This window comes from Harpegnathos saltator, unplaced genomic scaffold, assembly GCF_003227715.2.
Source record: "Harpegnathos saltator strain DR-91 unplaced genomic scaffold, Hsal_v8.6 scaffold547, whole genome shotgun sequence".
In the NCBI taxonomy this organism is placed as follows: domain Eukaryota; kingdom Metazoa; phylum Arthropoda; class Insecta; order Hymenoptera; family Formicidae; genus Harpegnathos; species Harpegnathos saltator.
The window spans coordinates 94,930-115,282 of record NW_020230368.1 but is presented as its reverse complement, the minus strand read 5'-3'; the positions used below and the strand labels follow the sequence as shown (position 1 = coordinate 115,282).

Genomic DNA, 20,353 nt, shown 5'->3' with positions numbered 1-20,353 from the left:
TGTCAAGCAGAAAGCGTCGCTCGCTCGTCGGTGCTGGCTTTTCGCGAGCTACTGGTCGCTTCTTTGTCTTTATCTCGTTATCGAGTCCGCGAGGACTCCCGATAAACCGAACGAAGAACTCGAGGAGTCCGTTCGGGAAGCGCGTGGCGGAATCACGTTCGCGCGAACGCGACTGTAACAGCCGCATAAACACGCCGGTGGTGTTCTCGCTGTTCATGCATCGCGGGTAACACGTCGCTCGCGGAATGACAATACCTCAATGAGGCATTTAAACGGTCGTAGGATAGTTTTAAGTGGGCTCCCCCCTTTCATTATGTGTCGCGACACGATGCAGAATGGTGCGACGTTATTGCGTTCAGAACTGCGAGCACCGCGGAATGTCGCTCGCATGCGCTGTAGGTGCGATCTCAAGTTTCGATATAATATGCTACAACAATATTTCTTTCTCAGAGATCCATTCCATTGATGAACGTAAGATAGAAATTCCATTGCGACAAAATTGGGATATTTTGCAGCATAAAATGTCGTATTCGTTATCGTATCGTTTGTTATTTCTTTATCTCTGATAATCGATACGCGACGTTGGTCCAGTTTGTTCGTAATAACAACAATCGTTGATTAATCATAGAAATTTTTGTTGATCGATTAATCTGCGAGGGACAAAAGAAAGAGACGGGAGAGAGGGAGAGAGAAAAAGAGATCGTGGTGGAAGCGGATTTTGGATATTCGATAGTCCACATTATTGGAGCGTAGTTATTGAAACCGCGCGTGCAACAAATGATTCGATGATTGTCTGGTGAGGCAATTTCGAGTCGCCTTTTATCGGTCAATGACTTTTGCTAGGTACGTAGACGATTCTTCAATCGCGCAACCGTGTGATCGATCACACCGCGATCAGTGTAATCGTTGACCATGCGATTCGCGTGTTTCCCGTTCCTCCCTTTGTCTCTTTCTGCCTGACGACATCTACGACAGGGATTTAAATCGGTACAATTTCGACGACCGCAGATCTCAATGCTGTGACGGAAGATACGGAAGTGTGTCAGTCATCAACTTCTCTGTACTGGGATTGAATCTTTTGTGGCGCAGTCTGCGTGATTTCTCCAAATCTCTGATCGAAATTACTTCCGTCGGGGAAGGATGACGTTTGAAGTGTGTAATCAAGATTTTTGAAAATTGCAATTGCATTGCAACGTCGTTAGAAACGTATCCGTGATTCTGACCGATAATCTCAGATCTCGCAGCGTCGAACGACCGCTGGAAAATATCCCCTTATCCGACTGGTATATGTTCGCGCGGATTTTAGATGGAAGTTTATAATTCCGTCGGGCCGTAAATCGCTGTTTTACGACGGGATGTACCAGGCGGATACGTTACAGATTTTGCCGCTTCTTTCTTTTCTTGCCTCTTTGCATCTTCTTTTTTTAATCGGGTCTATACACGGGGAGTTCACGAATGTCCACCCAATAAAATCGCTGGATTGACGTTTAATACGCGCGCATAATCGTAACGGAGGATGCGATTTTTGCAATCTCCATCGTTTTCCGTTACTCTTTCGGAATGCACTCCTCCCCTTGACACGATTCTGTGTTCTGTGTAGAAATCATGCAAGACGTAGAAAGACGTATTTATCTGCCGTAGTTAGGTTCAGAAAAGAATTTATACACGTTTCACAAGTATATATACAACGGAAAATACGGCACTGAATACCGCGATAAAAAATCGCGATAAAAAGCAATTAGCGTCTCTTGTTTCGGAAGATTAAATTTCGTTTATCGTAGTTCGTGGTTATACGAGGTTCTTGGCTTCTTATGGCTGCGCAGAATATTCTGTTTTACATTTCAACGAATTTTGACAGTTTTGAATCAGTAGGTGTGAAGCTGAACGTGAAAATGGCGAGTTTAATTCCAATTAGTCATGATGTCCACGATTGAATCGGTGTGCAAGTTTCTATCACGAGATCGAAATAGAATCGACTTAAAGATCGATTTCTTTCTCTGTAGGATTTCATCGGTTCGTTTCCTCGTATTTCGACGCGACGTATCTCGTGAATGTGCCGACGGTCACGTAGGAGGACGCAATTCGTAGGTTCGCCGTCTCGTGTTGCTGCCGTTACTCCAATTCGGTCGGTGTACGCGGGCTTAACTCGGCGGTATTGCGACGAGAAATGAGCGTCTTATCATGTAAATATTCTCACTTTGTCAAAATACTCGTGCAGCTTATCGGCCGAAATTGGCGCGTGATGTCCCCGTTTCCAGGAAATCTGACATAACCGATTTATATATTGCTTTTTAATTCGGCCAGATATCAATCTTCGCCAAGGACACATCTGTTGCGACTTGTATTTTGTTCGACGCAACGATTATAGTCGCTAATAAGAGCCGCCTAAGAGCCAAAAAAGAACGAGTGAGACCGGCATCAATTAAGTAGAAAGGAATTTCGTTCGCTTCGTCTGTCGCGCTATTCTCGATTTATCTCTCGTGCTCTCGTAAAACGCTTACGAAACGCACTTGAATTAATCGTCAGTTGAGCCGCCTTGATTGTTTATATTATTCGATCAATAACTTTTTTTTTTACGCAACCCTTCGAGCGCTGTATTATCGAACGTAGAGAGACCATAGTTGTCGACGATCGCACTCGATATCATATCGATATCGACAGGAATCTTTTTCAATCTAATTAGGCCGTTACTGACGCATCGCGTCACGATATACGTGGAGAGAAGGAAACGGATCCCGCCGCATCTCTCGAATGGAAACAGATGCAGTCTCCTACGATTCTGGTGGCCACGTCGTAAACTCGTCACGCGATACGTGAGTTGGATGACAAACATGCGCCTGATAACACATGCTCGGTTGATAAAGGCTCAGCTCTCTAATGCGCGAAATTATTCCGTCACCGTCAGCCACTTTTTCGTAAGTCATTTCTCAACGAGCCTCCGCGGCGACAGCAGCAACGCTTTGCGCCGCATTTTTCGTTAGATTTGATTAGGACCACATCGCTACGGAGGCTCACACTGATAAATAACACTATCCAAACTGTCACTCACCGATTCCAATAAAATTTGGCATGCATGTAGAACATTGAAAAATATTGAACACGTGTTTTTTTTTTATATCGGCTGACAACGCATCTTAAGGGTGGAAATCATCCCTTGATCCCTGAACATGTAAGCACTATTTCAACTCTTTGTACATATTACATGTGATTTCCGTCAAACTTGTCTTCCATTGAACCACGTAGTCAGTAAGGGGTTTTTAGGGTCGCTGATTACGAATCCGGAGATAAAATTACAAAATTCAAGATGGTGGACCCAATATGGCGGACCGAAATTGTAAAAAGATGGCTGATTCAGACCACCTTTGGTATCTGGAGGTTTTTGGGACCTCTAATTACGAATCTGGAGATAAAATGAAGGGAGAATATTGATCTCAAGCAATTATATTTACTGAATTTAACAATGAATCAGTATTCAAAATTGACCTGTCGCGTCAGTTGTTTTTTTTTTTTTTTTTTTTTTTTTTTTTTTCCAGAGAGAAGTTGGTCTTCTAAAAGATTATTATCTGTCAGTATCTGAGGGGAATATGTAATGATATTCTGACATATCTTGACATAAGATATAGATATAGATATCTTGATCTCTTATGTCTTATATTTATTTATTTATTTACATTCTATCTATTAATATATTTATTCATATTCATTCATATTGTTTATTTAAATTCTGGACTTGAATAGTAAAATATCTATTAATGTTCAAAACGTTAATCTTAAAGTCCAGAAAATTTATATAATTAATATCCTTGAAAGTTTACAATAAACCTTAAAAACCTTACAAGTAAAACACATTACAATAATAATAATAATAATAATAATAATAAAGTGCGACAAACGAATTATATTTTGATTTCCAACTTCAGATTCGTAATTAGAAGCCTCAAAAACCTCCAGATACCAAAGGTGGTTTGAATCAGCCATCTTGTTACAATTTCGGTCCGCCATATTGGGTCCACCATCTTGAATTTTGTAATTTTATCTCCGGATTCGTAATCAGCGACCCTAAAAACCCCTTACTGACTAGTTCAATGGAAGACAAGTTTGACAGAAATTACATGTAATATGTACAAAGAGTTTTGAAACAGTGCTTTCATGTTCAAGGATCAAGGGATGATTTCCACCCTTAAAATGCGTTGTCAGCCGATATAAAAAAAACACGTGTTCAATATTTTTCAATGTTTTACGTGCATGCCAAATTTCATTGGAATCGGTGAGTGACAGTTTGGGTAGTGTTACTTGTGAATCTAACGCAACTCTCCTCGGTTCTTTACAATCTTAATTCGTCACACAATTTGGGACTAACTCGAGTCATTCGGTATTTTCCATTAAACTCATCCTCGACATCGTGAATCCGAGAATTATATTCTTTTCATAGCTGTAGTTTCCGCGCGTTGCTACATTTTAGTATACTATATTCGAGAAGAAAGAGATTGGATACGAAGACGAGCGAAATTCCCTCGTCCAAGCCGATTTTTCTTGCGCAACGACTTCGGCTCGCGAGAGATAACTCGCTCGCGATCGCTCGCGGTGTTAACGTCGGGCTTTCGCTCGCGCAGCCCTGCGATCGATCGATACAGGCGTGAGAACGTCAGAGCGATCAGCTGTCTGGCGGCAAGGCCGAGGTACGAGGAAACGCTTACACCGTTTCCACGATATTTCCGCTCGCCGTGAGCGGCGAAATTCCCGCCGTACCGCCGGCATTTTCCTAACGAAGGCTCCGCGCTTAACTAGAGAGACGGATGGATGTCCAGCGCGGTGGAAACAATTGGTCAATTCGGCCGCGCGCCCAATTGCGAAATTGCAGCGGATGAAAATACCGTGCTGGACTCTTAATTCGATTCAGCCAATTAGAGCCGGCTCTCCCGCCGCCCGCGCCGCCGTCCTGGTCCTCGTCGTCGTCGTCGTCGTCGTCGTCGTTATCCGCTCGAAGCATAGGCTGAATGTGTTCCTCGCACCTCGCTCATCGGGAAAATTTCTGCTAAGAGCGACGTGTCGTTTCTCCGTCCGCGTTGTTATGAGCCCGAATGAGAGTATGTCGCGATGTAATATTGAGCGTAAGAAATGTAAAGCGGTTTAGGTTCAGAATTGTGTGTATCTTCCTTACTTTCCACGGGAAATTTGATTATTTTTATCTAAGGCACTTTTGAGGGTCCAGATTCCTCGTCGTGCTCAGCGTTTTTACAGTGTTTATCGGACTAGTTTATATCTATCTAGATTTTTGGGTCTTTGACTCGGGACTGAACTATCAGGAACAGGCTTTTAAGATAAAGCTTGCTGTAACAGCGCTCAGGAACGTCGTACGGACGAACGATTTTCCTCAAAATTTTTAACCGTTTCGATCGGTAAAATGTTTCGCTCCTATCAATTCTTTGTTGGGAGAAAGAGAGAAAGTTGGAGTCGTGATGAAAAGTTTAGTAGAAGATCCGGGATATGTATAGCGGCAGAGAGACGGCAGTATGACGAACTCTTGATTCGAGGGCGAAGTTGTAGAGCGTGCTTATTTTGCTGTATAATTGTTAATCTGATAAAGTAAAAGAGGAGACCGATGTTCACTTAAAGTCTACTTCCAGCGACGCTCTCGCGATAGAGACGCTACGTTCTTTTAAATTTCAAGTTCCACGAAGGAACTGCTAATTTGCGGAACTGTCAGATCCAGCGTGTTTTCGCGGAGGAATTCCTCTCTCTTTTTCGTGCCACTTAATTTAATCCCCACGGAATAAGAGTAAACAAGAAGGAGCGCGATAAAGACGTCGAGAGGTAACTAGGATGCAAAATTGGGTAAATTTGCCAACCTTGATGTATACATATATCTCTCATCAGTTTCCTAGAATTATAAGCTTTTGATAAAATTACAGCCGTAATAGTAGAGTAATAATGATATCAAAAAATACAATTAAATGACGAGTGGTATGAACGCGGCATAATTAGACGACGACAAGGTAATATAGTGACGCAAAACTGAAATCCTCGCACCGAAAGTGTTCGCGTAAAAAACGAAATCGTTCACAGTTTGACGAAGAGATTATATAGACGGGAGAGTTCGTTGTTTCTGAATCGAGTTCATAGGAAGGGGTTCAGGAAGAGGAAACACACGTGCGGTTGTGTTGATGCACTACCACGTGCGTCATGTCGAAACAATAGCTGTGAAATTTGCAGCGTTAGTTATTAGCGGAATCGTTCGACTCGTCGCGAATTTCGTCGTTTCAGCTCGAAATACCGAAGGGACTGGCTGGCAGGCAGGCCGTGCGACCGACGGTGCCACCCACGCGCGCGCGCGCCTTCTTCAGGGTTAAACGCGCGAAACGAATGGCCGGGACACGGAGTTACACTCCGGCAGAGGATGATCGGTCGTGGGGCCGCGATGCAGTCGCGGTCCCATAAATCTAAAAAGAGTATCCGAATAAACACACACGAACGGGTGTGGTCGTTCTCCCTCGCGTCGCTTCAGGAACCGGGTCAAGAGCACGTGGGACGCCAAGACGTATGGCGACGATCGACAGAAAAAAATATCTCGCGGCCGACCGTGAATTAACGGCCGCCTGATATCGCGAATCGCGTAATCGATTGGAGTGTCTGCAGCTCCGAACGAGCGATATCTAGAGTGTCGTCGTAAGCTTCAGTTAGCACTCGATGTTCTCGGAAAGCATCTTCCTAGTCGTCCGTTATTTCATTTGTCATCTAGCGTTGCGAAATCTGATGCGATTGATTCGACAGTGACGGTCGTATCGGCGAGGCTTTCTTTCTCAGCGGCCTTAGTCGTTCATTCACTTGACGAGTTATTTTACAGGGAGCTTGTTTGCCCGTTCCGATTGGGTGTTCCTTCATAGATAAATCAGCCGTTCGCATTCGCAATCGTTATCGTTATTATCAATTAGCCTTATCAGCTACTCGAGATAGAGCGAATCTGTAGCTGGAAGCACGTGACGGTACGTGTCGTGATGGCAGTATATCGCACGAAGTATATCGCAATGATCGCGTTCATCTGCCGATGCTTGTATGTCAGCTGTACTTCCGATCTAAAATCGGACTTTTAGCGTCCGCATTTTAGCGTTTTTGCGCGTTTTTGGGAGGGGCGCAGAAACGACGCGGTCGTCAGCGTGTCGCCCCTCTTTCTCCCGTGGGTCACTGGCGCTTCTGAGGAGGCGATGTTTTCGATGGAATTTTACCGATACTTGGTTATGTACCGTTCGATCGCCATTATTATCCCTTGCCTCGTCTCGTCGTCCTTGTCGGATGAATTATTATCGGATTGATTTACTCGATTATAGATTATCTCGTTAAGACAGCATTCGCGCCGCGCCGGTCTCGAGACCGTCGACGTACAATCGACACGGTTACTTTAAGAGGTTGTCTCGGAAAGGCCGCAGAAAAAGTGCGCATAATGCCGTGCAGTATGACAATCAAAGTTTGAAATACGTTCGCGGATGAGATCGAAGGTTAAAGTCTACTTCTCGGATAAACGTCTTGGAACAACAACGAGATAAGACTTTTTAGATGGATAATTAGTCGGGTTCCGGAGAATTTTAATCGTCAGCTGTTTTTTACCGCATTTTCCTACATGGTCTCTCTCTCTTTCTCTCTATCTCTCTCTCTCTCTCTCTCTCTCTCTCTCTCTCTCTCTCTCTCTCTCTCTCTCTCTCTCTCTTTCTCGACTGTGCGCGAAATCAATCACTCGCGAGATTGAAGAAAGAAATTTTGTTATACACTCGACTTCGGAGGTGAGCAATGCACGTGACGTGTGTGACGTTCGCTTTAAAGTTAATTAATTCAAAACTGTCGAATACCCTCGGGTTCCTCTGCGCGTTCTCATTTTATATGGTGGGAATACAAGCGATATATCTCACCGCGGTCCCGACGCGCCTGTCTTTCCTCTCATGTCCTTCTGGAAGCTGCGATATTTAAAATCGAAGGTCCGCACTTATATTCCGCATTTAGCGCGAGATGCCACTGCGATGCGATCGCGAGAGAGACCCGAGAGAGAGAGAGAGAGAGAGAGAGAGAGAGAGAGAGAGAGAGAGAGAGAGAGAGAGAGAGAGAGAGAGAGAGAGAGAGAGAGAGAGAGAGACTGTTTACGATCTCCGTTTGGAAAAAGGAAAGCAATTTGCGGGGGGATCAGACACACTCAGAAGACTCGTCTCTCAACTAATAACCGATAAAGAGGAAGACCGTCTAAAGACGTCCAAGGATTATCGCAAAAAATTCGAAAAATTCTATGAAAAATTCAGGCGTGTTTCTCCTGTCCTGTACGGACGGAAAGGACACGACGAGTACGGAATCTCTAGCCGGTCGCGATCCCTTCGAATCGTCGAGATGACGATAAGAGGACCAGGATCCTCAGGATCTCCTCCCGCGTGTGTCCTCTCGTCCATGCATGCGTTCGCCGTCAGGTGGGGGGATGCGTCGCGCGTGGGAGAGTGAGAGAGCCAGAGAGGACGAGAGAAAGAGATAGCGGGACAGTCGAGCCCGCGTATAAATACAAGCGGTCGCGTTCGCTCGCGTTTAGTCGCTGCGATACCCGATTCACGTGACGGCCGTCGATCGAGCGCGCCTCGATCAACGCTTGGGGAGCCTCGTCGTCGTGTTTCGCATACGTATCAACAACGGGTCGACGTGCCTTCCGTGTGTATACGCGTTGCGTGCGTGTCTGCGGCCGATAACGAGAGCGAGACGTGGAGAAGGAAAAAGAGGACGCGAGGAAAAGCCGCCGCTCGTGTCTTCGCCCGGCCTCGGCGCCAACGGCTTAACCTATTTGTCGTCTGCTCCGAAGAGGAGAAGATAGGAATTTGTTTGTTGGGAGTGAGATAAAGAACGAGTTGCGGGAGATCGTTTTTTTTTTTTTGGCCCGTCCTCGGAGGACCGTCTTCGCGCTTTCGTCGCTCGCGTCAAGTGTGATGCGAAACAACGGAGCCTCGTACCTGCTGCCCGCGGCAGGTGAGGGCTGACGAGGTAACGCTGAGACAGGGTCGGGGAATCGCGTGGATCGAATATTCCTTGAGAAGTTTACTCCCGAACAGTGTTCCGTTCCTCGTGCGTGCATTCGCCGGTAAATACGTCGACCATATATTCAATTACCACCGGATGATCGTTCATCCGCAGTGAGGATCCCGGAGCCTGAGAGATGGGCGAACGATGACACGTTCGGAAATTCCGAATAAGTAGAGGAAGAACAGACTGGCAGAAAGAGAGAGGGGGAGAGAGAGAGAGAGAGAGAGAGAGAGAGAGAGAGAGAGAGAGAGAGAGAGAGAGAGGGAAATATATACCTAAAGCGAATAAAATAAAAAAAGAAAATAGATAAACGGTCAGTCCCCTCCCCGCAGGGTCAACGATCGCTACGTAGAGATCTCTACGTGCTCTCCTCTCTGCACGGGCGTATCCGCTGTGGCGGACCGGAGCACGTAACACGTATACACCACGTACACACACACACACACACACACACACCCATCAACGTGGTAGCATTCGCGTTTCACGAGAGTGACCGCGTCGGCGTCCGTCGTCGACGTCGGGAGTGAAAAGGCGGTCGACCGTACGGCTGCTTTCACCGACGAGCCGCGCCGGCCGCGGCGGAATAATGCCGATCGCGCTTTAACGCTCCGTCGCCCCGTGCCTTCTTGAAAAATGACACTCGCTTGCCAATAATCGCCATTCTCTAGATATATTCCACGGCTCGCGGCTCGGCAACATCGTCGTCATCCTCACGCCGTCATCGTCGTTGGTTCCATTCGACGAGAATTCGTGCGGAACGACAGCGAATCTGCGACGAGAGGGTCTCGAGGCGCGATTGTGGCGCGAATTGAACGGTTACCCGGTATATACCCGACACGATCGTCAAATCGACGAGAGAGAGAGAGAGAGAGAGAGAGAGAGAGCAGAGAGAGAGAGAGAGAGAGAGAGAGAGAGAGCAGAGAGAGCAGCTTTATTCCCTTGCGTTGCGGCGTTGTGGAATCTGCGGACACCGCAGCGTAACCTTCAGCGACCTCGCGGTATATAGTATTAAATCGACAACGCCAGGCGTCGTCGGGCGATAGTCGTGACGCGTCTTCGCTCGCGGACGCTTGGAACCCAGCTCGGAGAGCTCTAACCCGTGTGGATATCTAATCTCTGTGAATAGCGTGATCTCTCCGGTGACCCCATCGGATACAACAACAAGTTGCACGCGAGTGGACACTATATCGGCCAGAGAGAACCAGGATCGTTCGTTCATTCGGTTGTCCCTCGGAATCGGTGTATACATATTCTGTGCGCGTCGTTCTAACCTTCGGCGATCTTCCCGGCATAAGATATTCCACTCTCAGCGGAACTGCCGAAGCGACTTTTCACGACATACTCGGCGCGGAGTCAGCGGCTACCTCTCCATCCTCGCCTGACCTTCGGCGACCTCGCCGCTCGTGAGACATTAACCCGTCGTGGAAGCGGCGTACCTGACGGCAGACCGGCTTGAGGTGAATCAAGCGCGACGCTCGATCAATTCAGACGCGAGCTAACCCTCGGTGACATCAGCGCGAGGTGCACGAACCCGACGTCTTTCTCTTCCCCTCTTTTTCTGTGTCTCGCTGCGCGATGCCCGGCGCGCGTTTGTGAAAACGCGTTTGTAAAACGAACGGACGTGGTGATTCCGATTAGCATGGAAACAACCGCCAAGATGTACATCAGCAACGAACCGCAGAACGGTCACACGACCACCAAATACGCCTCGACCAACTCGATCCCGGCGATGATTCAGGAACAGGAGTCCTCCTTGGCGAGGATCCTCGGGGCTGTCGGTAAACAGCGCGAAAACGCGGCGGCGATCCTGCGGGATGGCAAGGGTCGCCGGCACAGTGTCCTGGAGGACCTGAAAGCCCGACGTGACAGTCTGTTCCAAAGAGCCCGTAGGGCCAGCATGTTCTCTGACGAGAAGGAGAATGCCAAGGACAACGGCAAAGATAATACGAAAGAGAAGCCGAAGGACAAGAGGAGGAGCAGCAGCGACACCGGCAACGCCAGACGAGGCTCGGTGTTTTACGTGTCGGAGGATCTGCTGGAGGAGAGGCATGAGATCCAGGAGAGCGAAGACCGCGCCCAAGTAGCGCAGGAAGCCAAGAAGGGACGCCGGAAGTCGTGGCATCCGCTCGCGAAGCCGCCCAAGGTGGATCGTAAGAGGCGGAAAGGTGTGGTCGCACCGTCGCAGACCGGCAGCACTGAAGGGCTCTATCCGCAGGCCCGACAGAAAAGGCCGTCCTGGTGGAACATCTTCGTGCCGGACTCGGTCAGCAGGTATTTATCGCGGCTGCTTGTCGATAAGCTTGCCCCCAGATCAATAAACGGGGGGGAGCGCTCGCGTGGCGCACTCGGTGCGCCGCGTCGAGTCCAGCGACTGGAATCGCGCGGCGGCTGTCGATTGAAGCGATTTGCGAGGAATAATAGGAATATTCGCGTGTACAATTTAATTGTACGTAGCGAAGTAATTCAAGTAGGACGTATAGAGATGGACACGTACGCGCGCGTACCCGTAAATTCGTCGAGACATTTTACTGGAGCGTGATTGAAGAGCAGGTCCTATACGATTTACGAATATTACTATACTGTATTCACGAATACACGAAATGGCGTGTATTCGTGATTTACGAATACACGCCATTTATTATTATTGTACGGCTAAGATATGTGTTCTGGCTGATATACCGCTGAGAGGATATTCACATCCGACGCATGAGAGCCTCTTTCTTTCTCGATGATCCGTTTCGTATTTACGTCGCGTAATTATCTGACAAATAAGTTCCGCGCTCAGACATAACTGTGACGATCATTAAGCGATCGATTCGGGGCCGCTCGTGTGAAAACGACGATGAGAAAAATTGGCTCGATTAAGACGCGAGTAACGATGCTTCGAACGGCCTTAACGGCCGACACGTGATAATTCCAAATATTAATTCCCCAATTCGCGGTGACTTTCACGTCGATATGTGTGTTTGCGTATCCATGCGTGTTGCTGGCCGGCCTCGAATGTCCGTTCGGGAATGACGATTAAAATAGCGATGCAATCTGAACATTTAATTAATTTTCAATAATTCCCAATAACTCGGCGAAAATTCCGTCTTTCCCGATTTCGGCGAATCCACATGTCACGTAGATTCCAATGATTGTGTTATTATAATGTGATCATTCCGTGCCGGCGGATAATTTCAAATCGCTCCGATATGTAACGCGCAGTTTAACCCCTTATCGGTGAATATATAATTCGCAGTCGCCGTCGCGCACATACATGTATAAATAATACCGTCGTTTATTTCGCGAAAAGAACATTATCAAGCGCCTTTGTCGTCGCGCGTCTGTACGCGGGCGGGATATGTCGCGTCTCTCGCGGATTCGATTTTGAGGGAAAAGTCGCGAATAAGCAGGTGCAGCTTAGGTCAATATTTGGGAATGTCGCCGGCGTTGAAGTCATAATCGAGGCTCGAGGAAATCTTGTCGCTCGCCAGACGACGGGAAAGCTTTACCGTTTCAGATAACGGCACGTTTGTTGTAACGGGCAATATTTTACGGAAATAAAAGCAAAGCGGGCAAACGAATGAATGAACGAACGGCGATATTTGCGCGACGCGGACAACCGTACACACGAACGAAATTCCGGAAATATCGGGTAAAAAGCGGCCGCGCTCCAGCTGGAAGCTGGAAGGCGAAGTTTTGCAAAGTTCCGCCTCGGACAAAACACAGTCGAGGCTGTGCCGAAAAATTCGATATTTATGCGCAAATATTTAAGCGCATTCTGTTTTGCCGGGCGCTTTCTCTCCCTCGCGGTGTCGGGCGAGCGGCCGTCCTGTTTGTTCTACGGTTTAGGGTGAAAAATATCGTCGCTAAGGGACAATGCGCGGGCATTCGAAGCGAGAAACGCGGCCGACAAAATTAGGGGCAAAAACGCAGAACGATAAATAGGTCGCGCGTGTTTGGCCACCGATCGCGATGAAATCGCGACTTCCGCGAGACTCTCTCCGTCTCTGCTAACGACGCGACGTTTTTATCCGCAGAAAAGTGGGATTTTCGAGACGCGCGAGTGTTTTCCGCGAGCGGACGGGCACGAGAAAATTTCACGAAAGTTTCTTCGTCGCGTCGCCGCGCCGGGTCGCCGCGATTTCTCTGCGAGAGACTTATTCGCGGAAGTCGTCGCGAGAAAAGCCGGCGCCGGTTTACCTTCACAATTCGCCATAAAGTCTAGCCGAGCTGACGGAACCGGACGATCGTTCCGACGGTCATGCTCGCGCCGGCGAATAATCGAACGTAGAAAGTTTCGATTTTAATTGCATTACGTAACATGAGCGCGCGCGCTCATTTCATTTCCCGTGTCTGTGTGTTGTGTGTTGTGCATGTGCATGTGCCGCGGTGTTACGCAAGCGGCTCGGAAAATTGGATATTACGGGCTCATTTGATTTGTTGTTGGCAACCGAAGGGTTCGCGGCGCGCGACAGCCCCTGTAAATCCCTCTTTTCCCGCACTCGAGAAGATTAAACTGAATCGAATTTGTCCGGCGTTTTATCATCTTTAATTTTCTCAAGTTGCTCAAACGCGCATCACACTTTTCCGCGGTCGAACGATTTCTCCCGCGACGCAGCGTGACGGTCGACTCGAAATTGTCAAATATTCACGCCGCATCATTCACCTGGCACGCGGATATATATCGCGCGATAGCTGAATTTCCGAGCATTCGCTGAAACATCGGGGATTTTCGCGAATGCAACGACTCTTCTTTCAACGACCGGCAACAACCGGCGCAAACCGCTCGTGTTTGTCGCATGGCAATCGGCGGCTCGCTTTGATCCGCGTGTCGAAATCGAAAATATCACACGCTTTTGATTCCTTCATCATCGTGCCGCGTCAACAGCGCGCGCGCGCGCGCGGCTGCGTTATTGGCATCGCCCGATACCGATGTTTGCATTATTTAATCAGCATTATTTAATCAATGCAAATAGCCGTGCGCGTCGTATGCCTTCCCGCTCGTTACAAGCTCGCGTTATAAATCTCGGAGCGAACGTTGTGTGTCGCAAAAGTCCGCACCGAAAGATCGACATTAATCCGGGAGAACCGGTCGCCGCGGATCTCCTTAAGGTCCCTACAACTGTACGGTCGTCGTAACAACAGCTATTATGCAAACGTTATTTTTGTTTCTCAAAATGAGTTAGACGACCTCTCGATCCTCCAAGCTGAAAAACATAACTCTTGCTCTTCTTGGCATTTTAGTTCTTGCGCTCAGGAGCTCTTGTCGCTCAATCGCGAATCACTCTTTGTCTTGTCGCTAGGAATTTCAAACAAATGATTTCGCTCCGTGTGGCAGAGTTCGGAATTATTAATGCGCGGTCCTGTTGATAAAAGAAGCCGATGGATACACTATCCATAATAATATACATTGATCGGTTTTTTATTATCGGTTATTTGCAAACTCTCGTGAAACAATTGTAATTAAACGCGCGTACGGGTCAGTTCGCGCGCGAGCGAACTTCCCAGCGTATTTCCGCTTAGCGCACGTAGCTTCGCCGGAGACAAAGGAACGTTAATCCCGCCGCGACCGCGCGCGCGGTCCTTTTTCTTCGGCCTGCTTCTTCTTGCGCGAGTGGAACTCGAGCGTATCGCGATACCAAAAAATCCCCGGCTCGTCGGTACGAATCACACGGAACGGATACACGGGCGAGCCTCTTCGTGACTCGCACAAACCGGTCGTCGACGTCTTAAAATAGCCCTACCTGTCATTAGCCGTCTCTTTCCTTTCGCGGCCTCTCACCGCGCTTCTCTCCTTTTCTCCGCTGCGAACTTTATTCCAACTTAGGCGTTAGGCTCCGGTTAATTAGCTTCTCGTTAAATATGTTAACAGTCTCTCGTCTGTTATAATCGTCTGCGACAATCGAGCGTTCCACATTTTGCACTCGTACGCGCAGCGTACACAACCGCGCAGTCTTCCGGGGAACCGTCGCGTTTTAACTTTCGCCAATAAATTCCCACTCGGGTCCTGCTGTCATTGTCAGTATGATCGATCTAGTCGAAGTTATCGGGAAGTTTGTGCGCGCGTGATTTGGACGCTGGTGATCCAATCACACACGGACAGTCGCTCCTCGCCGCGGATCGATGTAATTTTCGTGACACGGCCGTAATTTATTCTACAACGCACGAGAGACGCAGTCGGCTCTCCGCCACGGGACTGCATTGTGTATTCGTGCGCGGCAATTACCTGTACACAAAAGCGAGAAGGCGACGTCGAACCTTGAAGGCAGATGTTACACCTGGATTCAAGTACGTCGCGACCTTATATAATTCTCCGTCGCAGCCTCCTCTCCCACCGCGTTTCATCGATCGGCGGCGACGATGACGGCAGCGGTGGCGGCGGCGGCGGCGGCGGCGACGACGACGACGGCGACGGCGACGGCGACGGCGACGGCGACGCGAAATTACCAGCTGACATATTCCGTCCGGATCTATAGGAAAGGTTTAGCATAATCGTGTTTGCACGACTATTACTTTCCTTCCTTCGGTCGCCGCGCTCTAGACGCGCGCCCGCGCGCGACGTCGATTATGCATTTTCCTCGACGTCCATATCGCGCGCTTTACCCACGCGTTATGCAAACTGGGACAGCGATTATTGTCGCTCGAAGTACCGCTTGCTATTTTCGATGAAGTGGCCGGTTACTCTCTCCCCGTCCAGCCCTCTCTCCTTCTCGTAAGAAGGAGAAACGTGTCGTGGGATTTCCGCGAGACCTCGACGGACAATTCTGCTTCCCAGCGACATCGGGGAGACAATTATGTTTCCCCGGAAACATGCAAAAGTTCGACCGGACGCCGTTTTCACGCGACTCCGCGCTTTTACGACGTTGAGCGTCGCGTTAATTATCCGGCGAGGCTCCTTCGACTCCACTTGAGTTGAATTGAGTAAGATGGTTTCCCGATCCATTTGCACCTCGCCGATTCAATTTCTCTTACGTTTCGCTTGGTTTGAAAATTTCCGAATCTACGGTTTGCTTCCTTTTCTCCTCGCGCAACCGGAATCAAGTCCGTAATGCCGCGTGACAAACGGTCAGATCAGAAATGTTAGCTAAACGATCCTCCGCCCTACGTTTCTACGTCTACCGTCGTGAGGCTTCGTCGTTTTCAGACACGCGAGGAGTGTGTCCTTATGCATCGGTCGCTTGTGTAAAGTGCGTGCGACGCAACTGTGTGAGACACAGGACACGACGTTACGCTCTGATTCCGCCATTTCTGATCACGCCGACGTCTTTTATGGCGAACGGAGCGAGTACGAGGCATCCAAGGCGCGATTTAAGCCCGGCGGCCTCTCTCGTTCCGGCTAGTTTGCTGCTCCTTTTTCATTCCTCCGGAATCTCATTCTTGCCGTCGCGAATCGCGCAAAGCGGAGCGCGCAAAACCGCGGACGGATTCGACTTTCCATACGGAAGTTGTATCCACACGGTAAACGTCTCGCGAAACGACGTATTACGGGTCTCGCGTCCGAGGCCTGCGTAATCGTCGCTACGTTTTGGCAGATGCTACCTTCCGCTCGAATCGTATGATTCTCCGATACGTGATTATTTGGCGGCAATATTTGTGATAGTAGACATACAAATTGTTGCCGCTCAAGTTGAAACCAGCGGAAGAAACATCACCAGGACTATTTAATCGGGGATTCGTTTGATCTTTCGCTGGTCGATGCGATTTTTAATAATTGAAAGTGTGTTTTTACACTTTTTTGAGATTACCGTGGTTTTTAATGATAGTTTGCTGCGGTTTACATCACATAGAGCGAGGCTAGATTTTCGAAGGTGAGCGCGGCTGAATGTATGTATATACGTTACGTAAAATTTCACCTCGTGTGATTTTCAAGATAAGCGGTTTACAGAACGTGGCGATAATAAACGTCATCGGTGGTACACCACAGCGGCGGTAATGCAATTTAACGGTACTTGTCAACATAATTCTATTTCGCTGGAGTATCGCTGGAAAATCGCGGAAATCGCCGACGAAAAAAATGAAATCTCGGGAGACGTCCCGTGAAATTTTCATCGCGTCGCGCGGAGAGACGCGTCACAGACACGTAGGAATTATCTTTCTCGGGAATTGGAGATTCAGGTCGCAACGTTGCACGAACAGCGCGCGGAAGTCAAGTCGCTGCTTCGCGTCGTTTAATCGTTCTCACCGAGAGAAAGAGCCTCGTCTAAAGCCTGTAACGGCATCCGTATCTTAGGCAAGCAACAGATCCTGTCGGCGATCGTGCCAACGATCGAAGCAACACGCTGCAAGGAGCAGCAGCAACCGACGAGAATGGGAATTTGATATTCTCGCTCTCTATTGGATGACTCGATATAATATTTTACACAAGCATTTATTGCGGCCCTCTTTTTTTTTTAATGAAATTATTTGTAGCTTTATGATGTTTTCGTGACGCGGGCTACAATTGCTCCTCCGCGCTCGACTCGCTCGCTGCTGCTCACACATATTACAGATATTTTTCTTTTACTTTTTCTAAAATATTATCAAAGCTAACACTTGCGCACGCACACCACCCACCCACCCACACACACACACACACACACACACACACACACACACACACACACACACACACACACACACACACACAATCCTTTGAATGCGTAACTAACCTCACTGAATTTCTGACAAATTTTTCGCATGAGTCAGTTCTGAGTCAGCTCAGCATCGGCTTTGAACTCTGACGAGTGCGCGAAACGTTGCATTTGCATCGAGCCGAGCGCACCTGAAAAGGTGCCAAAGACGCGAGGCGACGGAATATATAAGCTCCGTCACGTGTTACGACGGGCAGAACGAGCGACACGAAGATTACGATATCTCATTTTTACACGTTGCAGGGACGGCGTGAACCGGCGATGCCACCATCCTCGTGAAACTCCGCGAGTGTCTTTCGCCCCGGTAGCCCCCTTTATCACATTCGGCAGAATACAATTTCGAGCGGAACGTGACAAGAGCGTTTTTATAATGCCTTGTAACGCCGCGTAATTGTTGTTACGTCGGGAAGCGACGGGAAACGTGGCGCGATAAGGGGATCGCTTGATTTCATAAATTACCACGGAAAGTCTGAGCAAAACTTCTTTTTCTTTTTTATTTTTTTCGCGCAAATAAAAAGTGCGGCCGCCCGACGAATGAGCATTGTTCGAGGCGTAACGCACGACATTTGTTTAATTTTACATTTAGAATTTTATATCACAGATATAATTTTATATTTGTCGATATTTATGACGCAGCGTTATGAATAACGCTGTTTGTAATATAATTATAGATAGTCTGTGTGTTTGAGTGTGCACGTTTTTGCAAATGTACACTCGGAATAAGACATACATATTAGTAGAAAATACAATTTCTTACAACTCTACGATGTGAAAAGTATTTTTTTATCTTGCTTATACATATATACTTCTTCACACCTGTCTCTTACCAAAGTATATATTTGCATCCATTTTCGCACATGTTCTACAAACGAAATATTAAACTCTTCGCGGATGAAGGCGAAAGAAATCTGCTTTTATCGAAAGAGAGTTAAATGTGTTGTTGCCATGCCCAGAAACTTTAATTAATATACACTTGGCGAGAAGCATCGCGATCTCGCTGCTTATCGCTGTTAATCTTTCTTCTTTTTCTCTCTGAGGAAAATAAAAGCACCAATCTCACTGCTGTTTCTCCGCCGTCAAGAGCCGTCTCTCTTCCCCCATCTTTCTCATTCTCTCTCTTTCTCTTGTCATTATATGAACGTGCTTCGGAAACGATAATGATAATTATTTACTCACGATTAAACACACGGTGACAAAAATGCTCAGCTGCGTGTGTATCAACGTAATCGAGCGAGATTATCGCCGACGATTGCGGCGTTCGCGCCGCAGTGTTGTTCGCGGCCCTGCCTCGCGTCTCTGTACCGACACGCGGCGGAGACTATTAGAAAGTCGAGCCGTGAGTTATGAACCCGGCGAAACGCGGCTGAGTGGCGAATTTCATAACGAGTAGTGGGAAAACGGATCCGTCGTCGTCGCCGCCGCCGCCGCCGCCGCTGCCGCAAACGTCGTTTACGCTTCTGCGGAAAAAGGGAAAAAACGCGGCAGCGGAAAATGTTCCCTCGCTCTGCAAGTGCACTTTGCGCGCAGCCGCCACTTGTTCGCGGATTTTAATAGGGGCTTGTTGTTTTACTGCGTCGAATTTTCATACGTCGACGTCGCGTTGACTCGCTTACCTCATTAGCTTGTGATTAAACGCCTTATCGATGTAGGATTTCTCCAGTTCTTTTCTTTTTAATTAAATTTTATTTTTTTTAATTAAGTGAAATTTTAGCTTTGCGTTAACCCCCGGCAGCTTCCAGCGAATTCGAAATATCGATAGCGAATCTCAAAATATTTTACGCGCTATTGTCACTTGATGCTAGAAATGATTAATCACTGTCATTTTGTCGAAATTTCAAAAAGAACGTGTTTTAGATTTAAGATTCAATTATCTTAATAGTCTGCTTGCATTTAATTATTAATTTTCATTTCGACAAATGACACATTAATTATGCAATTTATTCAACTGCAAATAAGATATGTGCGATAAGCAAATATGAAATAATTAATATGGATAATGATGGATTTAATGGGCAAATAAAATAACAAATTATTTTCTTTATATATATATATATATATAAAAACAAATATATATATACATATGTACAGGACTCACATCCCGGCTTCTTCACTCTTGTCCCATCATGGCATACCGGATATTAATTCATGATATTAAGAATAATACCGTATAATTCAATTAAAATATTTTGTCGGATTTTGAAATATTTAATTAGCACGTGCCTTTCGCACGTGCACCGGCGTCGCGTTATTTAGCACATGTGTCTTCGGTCGAATTGAATCGTATTGTATCGCGAGTGTCAGTGCCATGACGGAGCAGCCAGGATATCGGATGGGAAAGCTGGGAGAGCAATATGATGTCGGGATGTGGGCGGCGATGCATCATAAATTCGCAGGTGCGTCAAATTATTTATTATACAGGCGGTTTACGCTTGTCACGAGCGTATCTGACGAGCTCAGCGAGAACAGATATTCGAGACGAAATTTAGCCAGGCATTCGTATCCGATAAATAATTATAGCTTCATGAATTTCTGATTATTTCTAAATCTGTATATTTGTATTGTTCCATGAAACGAGAAACGTGGTCCGAATAACGATCCATGAATATGAATCTACAATTAATTATGCTTTCGAAGTTCGTAAATGATTTATAACTTTCAAACCGAATTAACATGATGCAATTTTGAACTCGCGATTT

The 20,353-nt window shown here is 47.3% G+C and overlaps 1 protein-coding gene across 11 annotated transcripts in view; it reads left to right on the top strand.

The window, feature by feature from the left end:
• The window catches only part of mtd (TLD domain-containing protein mustard), a 139,271-nt gene that overhangs the window by 48,563 nt on the left and 70,355 nt on the right, over positions 1 to 20,353 (top strand). For 3 of the 11 annotated variants that reach the window (XM_025303453.1, XM_025303455.1, XM_025303452.1), the window contains exon 1: positions 8,260 to 11,313. The exons of 3 other annotated variants lie outside the window; for them this stretch is intronic. In XM_025303453.1, the coding sequence (XP_025159238.1) occupies positions 10,682 to 11,313 (632 nt within the window). In that variant the 5' untranslated portion in view covers positions 8,260 to 10,681. Of the gene's footprint in view, positions 1 to 8,152; positions 11,314 to 20,353 lie in introns of those variants that run through there. 5 more of the 11 variants (XM_019841668.2, XM_025303454.1, XM_019841671.2 and 2 more) reach the window with 5 other exon arrangements.